This window comes from Falco rusticolus, chromosome 12 (genome assembly GCF_015220075.1).
Source record: "Falco rusticolus isolate bFalRus1 chromosome 12, bFalRus1.pri, whole genome shotgun sequence".
NCBI lineage: Eukaryota > Metazoa > Chordata > Aves > Falconiformes > Falconidae > Falco > Falco rusticolus.
In genome coordinates, this window is record NC_051198.1 from 1,437,785 (window position 1) to 1,453,864 (window position 16,080).

Here is a 16,080-nt window from a genome sequence, read left to right on the forward strand (position 1 = left end):
GGCCGCGGGGCTGCGGCGGTGTGCGCGGCGGCCCTGCCCCTGCGCCTGCCCCGGGCCCTGCGCCGCCTCCGCCGCCTCCCGCCGCCGCGCCCCGCCCCGTGTTTACAGCGCCGCCGCGCCCCGCCCCGCCGCGCCGCCCCGCACGGCCCCGCCGCCGCACGCACCCCCCGGCGCTCCCCGCCGTGCGCTCCGTCCGGCTCCGTGCGCTGGGCAGTCCCGCACCGCTCCGCTCCCTGCGCTCCGCACCCCTGGCACCCGCCGCCCCGCACTGCCCCCCGCGCTGGGCTTGCACCGGCACACGCCGCCCCGGCACCGTGCACACACACCGGCACACGCAGCCCTACACCTCCCCGCTTGCACACAGCCCTGTGCACCCTGCGCTCACTTTTGCATACCCCTCTTACGTTCCCACCCTTGCATGACTCCCCGCACGCTGCACACTTGCACCCTGACACACACCGTGAGCCAGGTGTATACCGCCTGCATGCACGTGCTGTGCGCATGCCCCTTACACCCCCCACGCACGCCCTGCTGCACCCCCACCGCACTGTGTGCACACACCTTGCGTGCCCCACGCCCCGTGGGTGCACCCCTTGCCTCCACCTGCTCGGCCTGCACACACACGCATCGCCGTGCAACCCCTTGCACACACACTGCCCCCCTGCCGCACCACGCACACCTCCTCACACCCTGCAAACTCCCCATGCACTGCCCGCTGCACCCCCTGCACCGCACCCCCGACCCATTGTTCCCCCTCACACCCCTGGCTCCCCACCTTGGTGCAGGTCTGTGGGTGCACCTTGGTCACCGGGAGGTGTCAAGCGGCAGGAGAGCAGCCCTGGTGGGTGGCACCCAATTTCACATGGAAGAAAAAAAATAAAGAAAAAAAAAAGAAGAAAAAATAGAAAAAAGGGAAAAAATCAGGAAAAAAAAAGGAAGAAAATAATAATAAAAAAAAGAAACAGAGAAAAATAGAAAGAAAAAAAAAGAAAAGAAACCAGCAAACCCCAACCCCAGCAGCCTCATCTACGATATGTTTTGCATGAACAATCACAATATTATTTTGCGGTGATGAAGCCAACCCTGCGCCCTGGCAGGCGGGAGCTGCCGACCGCAGCTTCCTCCGGCCTCAGTGCCCACGCAGGGCACCCTGCCAAGCTGCCTGCCCGAGCCCAGGGCCGCAGCCCCCAGCCCCCGCAGCCCCCAGCCCCCTGCAGCCTGAGCGAGTGTGGCAGCCGCTGGCATCTGGAGTGTGGGGGACACGGCCAGGGTGGCGCAGGGATGGGGCTCCTTCGCCTGCTGCTGCTCCCACGGGGCCACTGTGCGGCAGGTGCCAGGGGTCCGGAGGTCCCGTAGTGCCCCCCCTGGAGAGGGGGCCGGGCCGGGGCAGCACCCTGTGGTGCATCCTTCGAGCAGCAGCAACTGGGCAGGAGCCAGGCGGCCCCGGGGGGCCGAGCTTCACCGGTGAAGCTGGTGCCAGGGTGGCACACAGACGCCCCCATCGTGCCCGGCATCCCCCCGTCCCAGCCGCAGCAGGGCCCGGTGCTTTCCCAGCCCAGACGAGGGTCTCGTCCCCCCGGCCAGCCCCTCGCCCTTGGCCACTGGGCAAACACAAGGACGGCGCCGGCGGCCTCGACGCTCAGCCCTTGTGGGAGTCAATGAATAAGGAGCAGCACGGATGCCAACGCTTCTGCAGGCTCGCCTGCGGAGGAGGGAATTTTCTTGGGAAAAGTACCATCAGCACCAGGGAACCCCCAAGGTGAAGCAGCCCAGCTTGCAGCGCGGCCTGGGCCAGCAGCCCACGGTGCCCGGGGACATCTTGTCCCCCAGCCGCTGCGGCGAGGGTGTGCCTTTATCAGCCCGGGCCTGGCCGCGGGGCATGGCCCTGCTGCAAACCCTGGGGGAATGGCCCCCGCCCCTGCCCCGGCCTCGCCGCTGGCGGGGTCCCGTGCTGCCTGGACCACAGGCACACACCCAGTTTTCGGGGTGAGCCTGCCCTCCGCCATGCGTGCTGCGCTGGCCACACCGCCAGCACCGCGAGAGCTGCGGGGAGCGCTCGCACTTCCCTAGAGGGATGGCAAAGCTGGCGTGGAGAGGGAAGGTGGTCCCAGTCACCAAAAGCTTGCTGCCCCTTGCAGGGGGTCCCCAGGGCTGGAATCCCTCTGCCCAGCCCCAAAAGCAGCCCCGGGCGCTCCTGCCCGCCCAGCTCGCCCACTGCCAGAGCATCCTTGGCTTCCCAGCTGGCGGCGGCTCTGTTCCCATCCCCTGCACGCCCCTCCGACCGGGTGGGAAGGAAAAAGGCCTGCGGGTGTTTGTGTGGGAAAAAATAATAGAGGAAATTCATTAGGGAACCTCATCAGGGAAAAATGTGAGGGCAGGGACCAGCAGCAGAAGGGAAAGGCTCGAAGGTCCCTCCTGCTGGCTTGGCAGCACTGTCACCTTCCCGCTGCGGACTGCGGAGCATCCCGGGGGCGCACTGGCAGGGCTGCGGGGGGCACGGGGCCGGCAGGCAGATGGGATTCTATTTTCTCCTGCTGCTTCATTTTGGTTTCTGTGTGGGTGGCTCATGTGAACAGAAAGGTGATGGGGAAAGCATTGTGCGAGAACAGCCTGGCCTTTCAAACACCTAAATTTAAGCTGGCAATTTCAGTGTGTTTGCAGGGCTCACGTATGCCCATGATTTTTTCGAGAGCTGCAACAGCCACTAGCTTCACTCCCTCTTTCTCCGAGCGCATTTTTCCCCCGTGAATCATGGCACCAGCCTCCTGGAACAAATCCGTTTCGACTTTGTCCTCGTTCCCATTGTTGTGAGCCAGCTGAGAGGCATTTGCACCGAAGCCACTTCCCAAAGGTCATCTCATTTTCATCAGTCTGGCACAGCACTCGGCGGTGGACATGGATGGAGAGAGATGGAGTTTGCAAACTCTCCTGTCGCTGCTGCCCCGGCCCCCGCAGCATCCATACCCCACACCTGGGGGACACCGGGCCGCGGGTGCCACGTCCCAACCCTCGTCCTGTGGCACCGGCACATGCTAGCACCGATGAGCAAAGCTCCCCTTAGATCTGCCCATCCCTGTCACAGAGCTGCCACCAGCCGTGGGGCGCTTCCTTGTCTCCCCCATGGATAACAGCAGGGAGAAATCCAAAGGGAGGTGGAGAGGGGTGAATAAGCAGGGTGGTGGGGAGCCCGTTGCACCCCAGTCCCCCAGTGCTGGCCGGCACCGGCCACTGCCTCTCCCACCCAGCCCTCCCTCCTGTTCCCTCAGCAGGCTGTCCCCACCACCGGCGAGCATGTGGGGAGGGCTGGGGGACAGGAGATGGTGCCCGGCTGGCGTGGGAGAACCTGTGACACTGCCAGCACGGCCCCAGAGAGCTGGACCCCCCCAGTATCGCAGAGAAGAACTTCCCCCAAACCCCCCCCCCCCCCAACCAGCAGCTGCTCATCAAACCCATTTTTAACCATGCAACACACCAACGGAAAAAAGTGACGCCGGCTTCTTCTTCTCCAACCCATTGTGATAAATGTTATTTCACTCAGCGCTGGCAGATAAAATCAAGTTTAAGCCACATGCCTTAAATACAAGGCTTTATCTGAGCCGGGTTTGGAGCCTGACCTTTATGGCGGTGCAGTGCTGTGTCTGCCGAGCGCTGCTGCTTTTCAGCCCTGGGCACGCAGGATAACAGACACAGCACCCGAGGTGCCTCCAAGGTGGCCCGGCAGCCAGGGAAGAGGAAGGGGAGAAGAGGAAGTTTTCCTGGCCGGGGAGAGGAGGAGGTTTTCCCGGCCAGGGAAAGGAGGGAGGGCTGGGGGAGCTCGGGGATGGATGCGCTGCCCGGCGGAGCAGGACGAGCAGGTGGCACACGTGGGTGACGGCAGCCTGCGCCGGGGCAGGCAGCTGGGCACAGATGTGGTGAGAACAGCCGTGGGACGTGCACCGAGCTGCCACCGGGCTCAGGCACCTGTGGGTGACATCACCAGCGCTGAAAAGCCCCAATCACTGCCCACCCCCAATCCCTCTCCCCACCAAGGGTGGCTGTGTTGGAGTGAGTGGGCATCACTTTCCCCACGCCTCGGGTCTGCATCCCTGGTGCTGGGCAGGGACCAAAACCTACATCTTCCACATCCCAGCTGAGCACTGAGCTGCTGAATTAAAAACAAACAACCAGAACAAAACAGTCATTACTCCTCCGTCAGCTTGCTCCATGTCCCCAGTGGCTACTATGAACATGCAAAGGTTTTCTCTCTATATATATACAATAGAGGGTTTAAATATATATATATTTATATGTATGTGTGTGTGTGTTAAAGAAACATGTCAACCACCCATTTGGGGGATGTCACTACTCTTCACCCATCCACAGTGGTGACGGAGGCATGGTAATGGACCAAGGGATGGTCCCGCAGCAGCAGCAGCCTCTTCTGGAGGCAGCAGTGGCTGAGAACGATCCCATCATGACCCGAGTGGTCCCTGGGCCAGGGTATCCCCCGGGAAGGTGTTGCTTTGATTCACTGCTGACCCGAGTTAATTTGTTACCCCGTTAATGGGTATTTCTTGTTCCTAATGGGGCTGAGTGACATTACCCTGAGTGACATCAATGCCTCCCCTGCATGGGAACCAGGACTGCTGCTTCGTTAGCATGCATCTAACCAGTTAGTGGTGCCTGCAACTTTTAACAACCTCAAACTTTCTATTTTTTAATGCTGTAAAAACCACAGTTAAGAAATTTGGCCTCTGTTGAGTGACAGGGTTACTTGGTGATGGGCCGCCACCAGCAAGTGATGGAGAACCTGGGAGGGAGCAAGCCCCAGGTCCCAGCTCATCACTGGGGCACAGCACGATGGCAAAGGGAGAAAAGTGAGTAAACTTGGGTTTTCTGCAGAAGAAAAAGTGAGCCACCCACGCGCCAGGAAATCTCTCCTCTCCGTGTGGGTGGTGGAGGCCCCAAGATGAGTTATCTCTAAAGGGCGACTCTGGGGATACCTAGAGATCTTCATCAGCATGGATTTGGTGTGCGCTGAGGAGGAAATATCAGCATCACCACCTGGGGCTTTGGGGTTTTGTGTTGTTTTTTTCAAAGCTCTTTTTTAGCAGCTCATTTTAAAATCGGTTAGAAAATAAGAGCCTCCACCCCAGCCCAGGTCATCTCCCCATGGAGCCATTCCCACGGCCGCCACACCACTCGGCCCCTCCTGGGATGTTTTTACCCTTTATCCCTCCTGCTTCCCCGTGGGATGCCCCGTGGGATGGCAGGAACAGGCACCCGGCAAGGGGGCTTCTCTTTGAGGCTATTTAATAGAAAGTAACAGGGCACGGGCAGGCTGGACCTGATGCCGCAGCAGTGCGGGCAGGCAACTACCCCATCCAAGACCTCTGCTCCTCTCTAGGGCTCAGCTATAATAATTTGTAGCAAAACTAAGAGCCCAGAACGCTAAAATCAAGGTGACTGCAAGCAAAAGTCCCATCCACTGCATCCCTGCGGGCATCCTCAGAGCTCACACCCACACACGGCTTCCCCGGGATGCTCTTGGCCATTGAGCAGGAGCAGCACTTGCAGGCAGACGGGATGCTTGCCAAGCAAGGAGGGATGTACAGTGTCTTACAGCTAACACCTATCTACCATATATAACGATGTGAAACTCCTACACCCACGCGAGCTCCTTCTCCACTTGCAGGGGGGCTGACATTTAAGCTGCGGAGGCTCCAGCCCGGCTGGCGGCACAGCTGGCAGGGACATACCTGCACCGCAGCTGCTGCTAAAAAAAATAAATCACTACCCCGAGGTGGGGCAGGCAGAAATTAGTATTAATGAGGGGCAAAGACACAGGTAAAGAATACATTGTGCTCATAACGCAGTGTCATATGCCACTCCAGAAAGTGCTTTGCACTTTTTGGAGCGGCATATGATGCTGTGTTATGAGATGAAGAACTAAATAAATATGTTTTACTATACATATAAAATCTTGAGGCTGGCAGAGGTTTTTGCCTGGACAGAGAACAGCTGGCTCCAGTTCAGCTCAGAAAAAGATTAAACAGAGGAGGAAGGGCAAAAAAAGAGAAGCAACACAAGCGCTGAATGTTTTTATTTCCACCAGCTACAAGGAGGTTTCTCCAGCTGATCTGCCTCACAGCGCGACTTGCTGCAGCTAATTTCTTAACCAGCTGCTTTGTATCAAACCCAAAGGCTTTTCCATACACCACGGGAAGCCTAACAAGAGGCAAGGCAGCATGCCGTGGAGGGTAATCCAAGAATTACTTGCTATAAAAGCGGGCAGAGGAGCCCCAAAGCAGGGAGATGCTGGGATCCATCCCTGCCAGCATCCCTGCCTCCCTGGGCATAACTCGCTGCCCGCTGCTGGGGTGGGTGGGGGGATCTGCAGCTGAGCAGTTCAAGCAGCAGGAAAATACTGCAATACGGTGAGAGGCAGGGAGATTTATGAAAGTCTGTTGTTTGTCTCCCTCCTGTGGATAGATGCACAAATAAAATTAATGCCCTTGCCTCCCCCCGGGGCTCTGCGGGTAAAACATCCTTTTTTCTATCTGCTTTGCAGGATTGTCACCCAGGCCCTGCACCAGCATGCAGACGAGCGGTGTCAGGGTGGCCGCATCCTGCAGGCTGTGAGGGTACTGCTGCGAGGGTGCTCTGCAGCTGCCCGACAGGCGATGCCCATGCACTGCTCACCCACATACGGCTCGCGTGCAGCTTAAGCCGGGAGGGTCTGCGGGCTGCCCAGCTGCTGGCAAAGCCCAAGCACCACACTTTTGCATGCTGTGCACGGGCTGAGCACTGATTTCCCCGTGCAGCACTGCTGGCTCTCCGCTCCCCGCCACGTTACCTTCTCCACAAATTACCCCAGGTCCCGTAACTCTGGGTTATGGCTCCCCATTTTATCCACGGGTGGGAAGAAGGTCTTCAGAAAGAGAAGCGTCTCGGTGCTGGAATTGTCCTGGATATCCTGGCCCCCCAGCACCACGCCAACCGTTATTTACCACCTGCAAGGCACCAGTGCAGAGCACTGCCCACCTGCGTGGAGCAAAGCCCCGTACAGATTTACTCCCTGAGATCAGCCAGCAGCCACGGAGGCTCAAGCGAAGGCAGCAATAAGCCGCGGTGCAACTCCAGCGTGGCTGGCACAGCCGGGGAGCTCTTGCCCCTGTATGGGAATCCCAGCAGAGCAGAGGCAGGGCAGAGCAGGTCCAGCTGGGAAGCCCTCCAAAGCCATCAGAGCTGTGGCTCCAAAGGTCTCAGAGACTAGTTTTGGCAGCAAGTCTCAGCTTAGCAATGCGGGGAAACAAAAAGAAAAGTGGCTCGGTGGGAAGGGGAGCTCGAGAAGCACCATCCATCCTTTGCAGTGACTATCGGCTGCATCCAGCTACTCCTGGCATCCTTTCAAATGTTCAACCGCAAGAATAAATGCAGCAAGCGAGGCAAGCAGAGAAAACCTCAAGCCGAGCCATTTGCTCGTGCGGGTCAGTGCAGAGGCTGTTCCCAAGTAGCAGCATCCATCCGCACCTGAGGATGCAGGCAGCCTGGCACGGGCGCTGCCGTGGAGGTGGTGTGTCCAAGGTGCCTGCCAGAGTCCTTCAGAGTTTGTGTAATTCAGGTGATTCAAGTTAATTTGATGTTTAACATTTGACAAGATGGCAGTAAAGCAAAGCCAACCTCGTGCGAGCTGGAGTGAGCGACAGCATAGACAGCAACGATTCAGCACGTTGGTGTGTGGCCACTGTAATTAAGAAGTGTCAAAATAGATAAAGGGGAATAGGGGGCACTTGTAAAGGAATGCTTTCCTGGTATATTCCCAGAGTATTTGCAGAACATTCTGCCACAGTAAAGGAAAAAACCCTCGTAATGAACAGAAACCAGCCGTTCCAGTTCTGGCTGGGAGAGACACCTGCTTCGCGGTCTCCTCCTCATCTAAGACTGTCGTGGCTGGTCAGAAGGGAACGTAACACCAGTGGCAAGTGTGCCCCCGGTCCTACCCCATTAACTCTAACCTGCAAACCTTGATTGCTCTCAGCCCAGAAGCACCCAAGAGAGAGGGCAGAGCAGGAGGGCTGAGTGCCCCAAACCTCTGAGAACTGCAGCGCTGCGAGTGCTGATGCTCAGCTGCATGTTTGCCTCATCACCGGCTCACAACAGTGTTTCCTCATATTCATTAATTATCTGCAGCGGCTTTTTTGGGAGAAGAGAGACCTACACCAAACCTGCTCTCCTTACACCTACCAACCACAGCTTTTTCTCTGGGCAGCTGTATAAAGCTACACAAGATCACACCCACATAACCCACATTACGTACACACTATTTCACTTCCAATCACTGGCACAGATTTTTTTTTTTATTGTTATTATTCCTTAATATCCTATCCCACAGGCGCTGCTACCCTTCCCAGTGGACTTGGCCTCTGCCAGCAGCAGGTCCAGCTGGGACCTGGCCAGCATTGGCCCCATCGGGCATGGGGGAAGCTTCTGGCACCTTTTCACAGAAGCCACCCCTGTAGCCCCCCACGACTAAAACCTTGCTGTGCAAACCCACTGTGACCTGCATGCCCGTTTCCACCTCGCTCCTCCCCAAAGGCTCTGCTCACTATTGTTCATGTTGGGAAAATGAGTCCTCAACCTGTCACACATGTTTTCCATTGTGTGGATGAGCCCGCCCTGCACATGGCTGGACCGCATGTATCGCCGGTACACTTCCCGGCCTCCGCATGACAGCCACACTTGCCAGCATCGTCGGTCTGAACCTGGCATTGACCCTGCTTTCAGGTCAAAGCAGCAGACTTCCCAAGTTCCCTTCAACAAGGAGTCGTCGATGGCCTTTTTTCAAAAATCCCAGGGGAGACCGAAAGCAATTACTTCATCTGTACAATACTTTTCACCAGCTTTCTCCCTCCCCTTTAGAAGTACAGAACATTATGACAATTGTCTACAGTCTCCAGCATGCCCATGCCTCCCAAACTGGACAAGTTAAATTAGAAAGTAATTTTTTTCATGCCATTTTCCACAAAAGCACAAGAAGATGCAAGTTATTCCCAAAGTTAGCCATTTATTGTTAAAACAAATTAGTATAAAAAGATTTCACATGACTGAGATGCCAGTCCTCAGAAACTGTGCAAACTACATGCTTATTTTCGTGACCGTTTGTTTTCTATAAGCAACACAACAAGCCTGTTCCGAAGGAACTTTATTTCCTTTGCATATGACTTGCAAAATAAGTCCTTCAGCCTTTTGCGCAGAACTCCTAGAGAAGGCAGGCTGCGGCAGCTGGGGATGTTTAGCATGCTCTCAAAGAACTCCTTCCACAGGTCAGCGTTGGGAAGCCTGCAAAGGAACAAAAATGCATCAAAAGTATTTTCTTCTACATTCAAGCAGTTAAAATACTGTTTCCCGTATTTCTCCAGCTCCCTCCCCAGTTGCAGGCTGGAGCAAAGGCAGACATCGCTGCAACACAATGCAGCTCCCGCTGTGGCACTGCTTAGCGAACCGCTGGGATTTTTCCCGGTTTGTTGTTGTTCCCCCCTTCCAGGCAGCAAGCCGCCAAGGATGCCGTGCAGCTTGCCACGTGCGCTGCTGAAACGCTTCCTGTGCTTAAGCTGGTGAATTCTATGCAGCAGTTTCCACACACTGAACGCAGTTTTCAGGGCATCAAGAAGCGCATACAAGCAACACAAAATGGTGACAGAAACTAACCTTCAACCTGGTACTAATGATGCACCTTTCTAGGCAAGGGAAGATTTTGAAAAGATTCGACACCAACCTTCTGAAGGTCCCCTCAGGCTTCCAGATACCATTTTCATTCTTCACTTTCATGTAGGTACCAAAAAGCATGCAATACACCGTTGCTGCAATGCCAAAGTAGTCCGTCTAAACAAAGTATAAACAAGTTTCATATTACAAGTGTGTTGAGACCACTAAAAATTAGCTGAAAAACATTGTGCGGAGCCAACAGGGCAAGCTCTGTAAGAAGAGGGTTCAGGACTGAGCTTTTAAAGCAACAAGCTGAAGATACAACTCTAGTGCAAAAGTCCAATATTTTTGCAGCTCATTTATTCAGGCCAGATGCATTTGCAGCAAGCTCCAAACGTCCAGGCTGCCTATGCGGTCTCATACCTGGTAGTTCCACGGTTTCTGTGTCAGCATTTCAATACACTGAAATCCAGATGTTTCACACTTTGCGGTAAACGCCGTTCCTTCAGGGAAGAGTTTCATGTCTATACTTTGGCCCAAGTCAATGAGCGTCAAGCCATGAGAGAGCCCATCTATGTCACACGTGTCATTGTCCAGAAACCTTCAACCGTGACGACAAGAAGTGATCACGTAAATATCAAGGCTACAATATCACGATATGCTGGCATCTCAGGCAGCAAAGGGAAATACTTGCCTTTCTCCAAGTATAAAGTTGTCAGGTTTAATGTCACCGTGAATGATTTTGCAGTTATGGAGCTCTTCCACCATATAAAGAATTTTTACAGCAAAGTAGATGACAAGTGCTTGAGGCATCACCTTTTCAGGAAGCTTTTTGTAAATGTTTATGGCATTCTGTAAACAAAAATAGTGAAGAACCATCAGCTGCACAGAAACAACTTGGTACGGATTACAGGTCTATGTTGATACACACAGAATAAGTTCACAATGAAGGTCTGTAAAGTGGAGAGGAGACGTCTGAATATCGTAATGTAATAGCACTCCAAAGAATATAAATGTTCTGAGGCACGAGCTGATTCCACTCACCAGCAATGTTCCATAGTTGTAGAGCTCACCAACCAAAATGCTTCCATTTTGAAATAAATGAGCAGAATAAAAGTGGATGTAGAAATGGCATATGCTTGGATCGAGCCTTTCTACCAGTTGTGTTGCTATAGAACTCCCAGGGGTTGGCAGGCTTCTGGACCTGTAACCAGAAAGTCGATTTACTAGAAAAATCTATTAGTATTAAAAGCAGAAGTTCTTCTCAGGTTGGTGGTTTTTTTTGTTGTGGGGTTTTTTTTTTTGTTTTTTTGTTTGGTTGGGGGTTTTTTTGTTTGGTGTTTGTTTTGTTGTTTTTTTTTTTGTTTTTTTTTTTTTTTTTAATAGCAGACCAGGCATTTTTCCTTTTAACCAAATAAAATGCTTATATCTACAGTAGTTAACCTCAAGTTGATACACTTAACGATTGAGGCTCTTGAATCAAGACTTCAGTTACACGCCACAATTCCATCCTAGCTTATACAGTCTTCCGCGTTATCTGATAAGTCTGTCCGCAACATTGATATTTCTGCTGGCAACAGACGTTTAATGCAAGACAGACAGAAGGCTTTTTAAGTCAAAACAGGGAAATCCTTCCAATTCTTTCCCCTACTATTTCCCCCGCTATGCTGAATACCTGCTGCTCCAAAAAACCAACCAAACAACTGAAGTCACCTTTACATACTAGAAAGGTCCCGGTTAAGGTGTTAACACAAGAAAGGATTGTTTTTCTGAAAGATTAAATGTTGCAGAGGAAATCCACAAAAAGGCTGGGAAGGCAGACCTAATGTGGAAAGGCTAAGGGTGCGTGTGGGGGTGTGTGCGTGTGTGAACTCCACCAAGTAACCATGTTTCAGCCAGGCTGTAGTAACTGCTCCAGGTGCCCTCCCCGCCAGCAGCAGATGCGGGGTTGTGTGACCCAGCAGAACCCTCGTGGACTAAGCTGACCCTGCAGTCACACACTTTCCTTTTGGCAGTGGTTCCACTGTAAACACATGCTATCATCTGTTGCTCATTCCTGCACTGAAGCAGCCTGGAAGAAGACAGGGCAGAGCCAAGAGGGCTCAACCTACAATCGCCATCAAGACAAGTGAGTTTATTAATAAAACCGCACCAGGGAGGTACCACCCAGCCAAGTCACCATAACCGGCCAGCTGCCAGCAAACAGGCTGGCTGCACAAAGTGCAAAAACGCTTGTGGAAAGCTAGCGGGCACGTAGCTGGGACAAAGAGCAGCCCCAATGTCATTGCCAATCCACATACATTTTCATTTTCTGTGGACTAAGAGCATTTGCATAAGTAACTGCCTTTGTCCAGCTAAGAAAGATAGCCTGGTTGTAATTCTTACTCCTTGGGATACTTGTGACTACTTTATAAAGAAAAGATGAAGCAGTAAGTCGAGTCAAGAGGATAAATAACCTCTTCTGATGTAGAGCCAATCAGACATCACAGCATCCAACCTGAACAAGGCTTTGAGGACTGACCAATATGCTTTACTTCATATTTGTAAATTAAAACACTCAGCAGAATCCACCCAGGGTAGCTGTCATTATAGTTAACGCTCCAGAAGTTTCCAGCAAAGCTATTCCAAATCAACACTTCTTACCTTGAATATTACTTTCTGATTGTTTCTAGAGTTACTGGCATCCAGAATGGAAGCTTGATAGACTTGGGCAAAAGCTCCCTCCCCAACCAAGCAGTCCACATGGAATGAGTTGGAACCTTTAAGAGATTAACATAATTAAGTCTTGCTTGCAAGCTTCACAGAAGAGACATCACTACTCAGACAAAGAAAAACAAGCAGCAAAAAGCACCAGCTTGTATAAGTTATTGCTTTAACCATAGAGCTAGTCTTTCTTCTACAAGTCTCTCCTCGCTAGTTCTCCTTTCCATACAAGGGAGCCTGTACTCGCTATTGAGAACAAGAGCGCTGTGAAGTGCCACATACTAAATAAATAAATAAAAAAAAAATCATTGTTTCTATTTTAGTCTGACTCCCTGGAAGTAATCAAATTCCAAAATCCATTCTTTACAAAGTAAACACTAATGTTTAAGTCGTACAACTATGTTGCAATTACTGTCATACAGATTGTGTTGACACAGGACTGCTGCTGTTCTATACAAAGTTTGAGAGTTGTGTCACAGATTACTGGGAAAGGAAAACTAGGAAAATCCCCTACTCTGAATGCCTAATCAAACACGCTTATGCTACAAAAGACAAACAAAAAAACCAGGTCTAATTTCCAATCTGAGGTTTAAATAACCTGGAAGCTATCTGGATATACACGCAAGTAAACTGAATTAGAAAAACACTTCAGAGTTTCCCTGAAAAACTTCAAGAAATGCTTTAAAGTGAAATGTTTGAAGTAGCTCTTACCCAGTCGGAATTCAGCCTTCAGTGTGATGGGTGGAAGAGCAGACTTCCATTCAAAGTAGTTGCTGTAGGTGTGGAGTGGTTTAGGAAGCTCTGATAAGAATTTGCAAATCAATTCCTTATCCCAAGGGTTTTCAACAAGGACTTCATGGAAAGAAGAAAAATATTTAAGCTCTAAAAAAAGTGTCATTTCAAAGAGGTAACACAAGCTTATACTTGAATAAGCGTCACTGATCTGGAAAAAAAACAACAACCCAAACTAAAAAAAAAACAACAAAGAGGGATAAGTTTAGACTGCCTCAATTTTGACAATCCAGCTTTTATACCTATGTCTTCCCGGTTAAAGTTGCTCCAAAAGACACATTTCTGAAATATTTGAGCCTCAACTAGCAAAGAACCCTTAGGTACTCTCAAGTACTCCTGTACTTCAGAATATCTTTGGCATTGTGTAACAGGTACAACGCACGCTTGTCCTTCCTTACATCCCTTGTGCCGAAGCAGCAATCTCCTTGCAGGAGCCACAAGAGTCGCTGACTGCAGTGACCACCTTCATGCTGGAACAAAGCTGCAAGAACGTGACACTGCCCCGCTCTTGGACTTGATGGAAGAAAACTGTAGGCAATGGTCCGTACCTGCAGCTCTAACGCTCTGGGCTGCCCTGTACTGCCCAGCTCCAGACAGCTTGTCATGGAAAATTTTGTCCACCCCAGATGACAAGGCATATTCAGTTCTTCTCACAGCAGTCTTTTCATGTGATGCCTGAGAAGCAGCTGTAGCCATTCCTTGAACTCCATTTCCTTGAAGCTCCTCTTGTTCTGCAATTTGTTCTAGAGCAGGGCTATGTATTTAAAACAAAATATTATTAATTGACAGTACTGCCAGGGTTTTTTGCATCTGCATTAAGCACAAGTGTGTCAAATCGCCATGTTGGAGACCTTGCCCATAACCAACATTAAGATGAATAAAATGGACATTTCTCAAGAAAACAAGATTTGATCGTATTGTACTGCCCATACCCTAATTAAACCTTTGAGTTTGTTGGCCAACAAGTTCAGCCAATATTGAAAAGAGAGCAGTAGTTTTACATGCACAGCCATTAAAACTTTTGGGGCAGTTAACTTTTAATTTAAATGTGTCAGAAACTTAAATCATAGGAGCATTTTTAGGAGCATTATCACCATACCAAGGTTCCTTTGCCTCCACAAGGTGCCAAGATGTATGCTAAGCAGAGTCAGCCTGACACAAACATGTCAGTTCTAGACTGCTTGGAAAATGTGCATCGAGAGCAGCAGAGCAAACCTGGCATAGATTTGCCCAGCGCTCTCCAGACTTGGAGGTCTCAGCAAGTCGTGACATACCTTAGCTTCTTAGTCTTTGTCTGCTTGTGCAGTTCTTCAGGAAACTCCAAATCCATTTGCCGTAAGTCATCCCCACAGGCTGAACAAAGGGAGCAGCAACAATAGCAAATGTGTATTTTCCCCAAAGGCAAGTGCATTTAGAGTATTCTTACAAAGACAAGCAGGTTCAGTCACACCGCAGCTGCGAAAGCTGGTAAGTTATCCAGAGCTCAACAAGTAAAGGTAAGCCAGAACTCAACAAGCCCATTTAAAAATACATGAGTAAAGATAACAGCTTGATTTCTTTAGGGAGTAAATTCCAAGACTAAAGAGGGCCAGACAAGCATAACTGTGCCCCTTGAAGAAGGTGCTGGGACTTCAGCCAATTTTTTTGGCCATTTACAACTCCTTGGAACAGTTCAGAACAGCAATTTGACAGTACAGTCAAAGCCTCTCTTGTCCCTCGCCACCTTCTCCTATTCCCCCAATTAAAAATTCTTGGAAAGCTTATGTGCTCGGCCAGCCCGAGCTCCCAGCTGCTGTTCTGCAGGGAATGCGTGCTCAGAAGCAGCAGCAGGAGCCATACCTGCACGGTACTTGGCAAGGGCTGCAAGGTGACCCAGGCACAGGCAAGGAGCTAGACAGTACTGAATGAGATGCTCCCGACCCGAAGCGCTCGTTATTTTACCTTTGTACCCCAAAGCTTGTTGCGAACATGCCGACAGGTAATTAAATGGCGTTGATACAAGCTGGGCAGCTCGTGCGAAGTCTCTTGTGTTGTTTGGACTGGGAGCTAAGGTTTTATTACTGCTTGGTGCATTCCACACTGTATAATCATCCCTCAAGGACTCCAATGTCCCTGCCTCTTCCTAGATGGGGAAAAAACATATAAAGATTTAAAACCAAGCCATCAAAACTATCCTGCCAGAGCTGCAGCTGTAACCTATCAGCAGTCTCTGCAGTCTGTTTCAGTAATGTTGAGTCTGCACATGTCAACTTACAGTACTAGAAAAATAAGTGAATGGCAATAACGTAAATCTGTGATTTACATAATTTTTTTAATCAGACCTGAACATCGGCAATAATCAATACCGCAGCAAAATAGTAGACAACAAAAAATTGCCCTAAGTCTGAGAAATCCCCTCTCATTACTTAGTGATCACTTATAACCATCCAGACTGAAGTTTTATGCATCTCCTTGGCTATGAGAACTGTTAGGTGGTGATCAGAATGTTCAGTGTCTCTTGCTCGCTGTCCTTCCTCTCTCAAATAACATCAAATCCACACATCAACTGCAGTCAGGTTTGTTCTAGGGACTGACATCTCCACTATCAAGCTCCTAGGAGTTTTGTAAAAATTAACAACTGAAAAAGTTCATCCCGTTGGCAGGAAATGGGAAAGGGGATCTAGACTTCAACTAGATATCATTCATAAGAATAATTGCAGGACTGGGACAGAACAACGGTAAATACAACCACCTCTGAGACCCCCTATAACGACATAACCCATTTTCAATGCCAATTCTTGCAATAAGATCAAACACTCACTTCTGTACTTGCTGTACAGCCAGACAAGGGACGTTCTCCAACACTTCTGGGCTCTTCTGGCCTGTTTTTATGCTGTGGGATCCTGACAAAACAGGTAG

The 16,080-nt window shown here is 50.9% G+C and overlaps 1 protein-coding gene across 1 annotated transcript in view; it reads right to left on the reverse strand.

Moving 5' to 3' along the window:
• Window positions 1-9,026: 9,026 nt before the first annotated feature.
• Window positions 9,027-16,080, reverse strand: part of BUB1 (BUB1 mitotic checkpoint serine/threonine kinase) — a 33,915-nt gene continuing 26,861 nt past the window's right edge. The window contains 12 exon segments of the mRNA XM_037405377.1: window positions 9,027-9,321; window positions 9,758-9,864; window positions 10,111-10,288; window positions 10,382-10,539; window positions 10,732-10,858; window positions 10,860-10,891; window positions 12,331-12,446; window positions 13,102-13,242; window positions 13,731-13,936; window positions 14,457-14,535; window positions 15,124-15,304; window positions 15,983-16,064. Coding sequence (XP_037261274.1) covers window positions 9,126-9,321; window positions 9,758-9,864; window positions 10,111-10,288; window positions 10,382-10,539; window positions 10,732-10,858; window positions 10,860-10,891; window positions 12,331-12,446; window positions 13,102-13,242; window positions 13,731-13,936; window positions 14,457-14,535; window positions 15,124-15,304; window positions 15,983-16,064 — 1,603 coding nt within the window. The 3' untranslated portion in view covers window positions 9,027-9,125.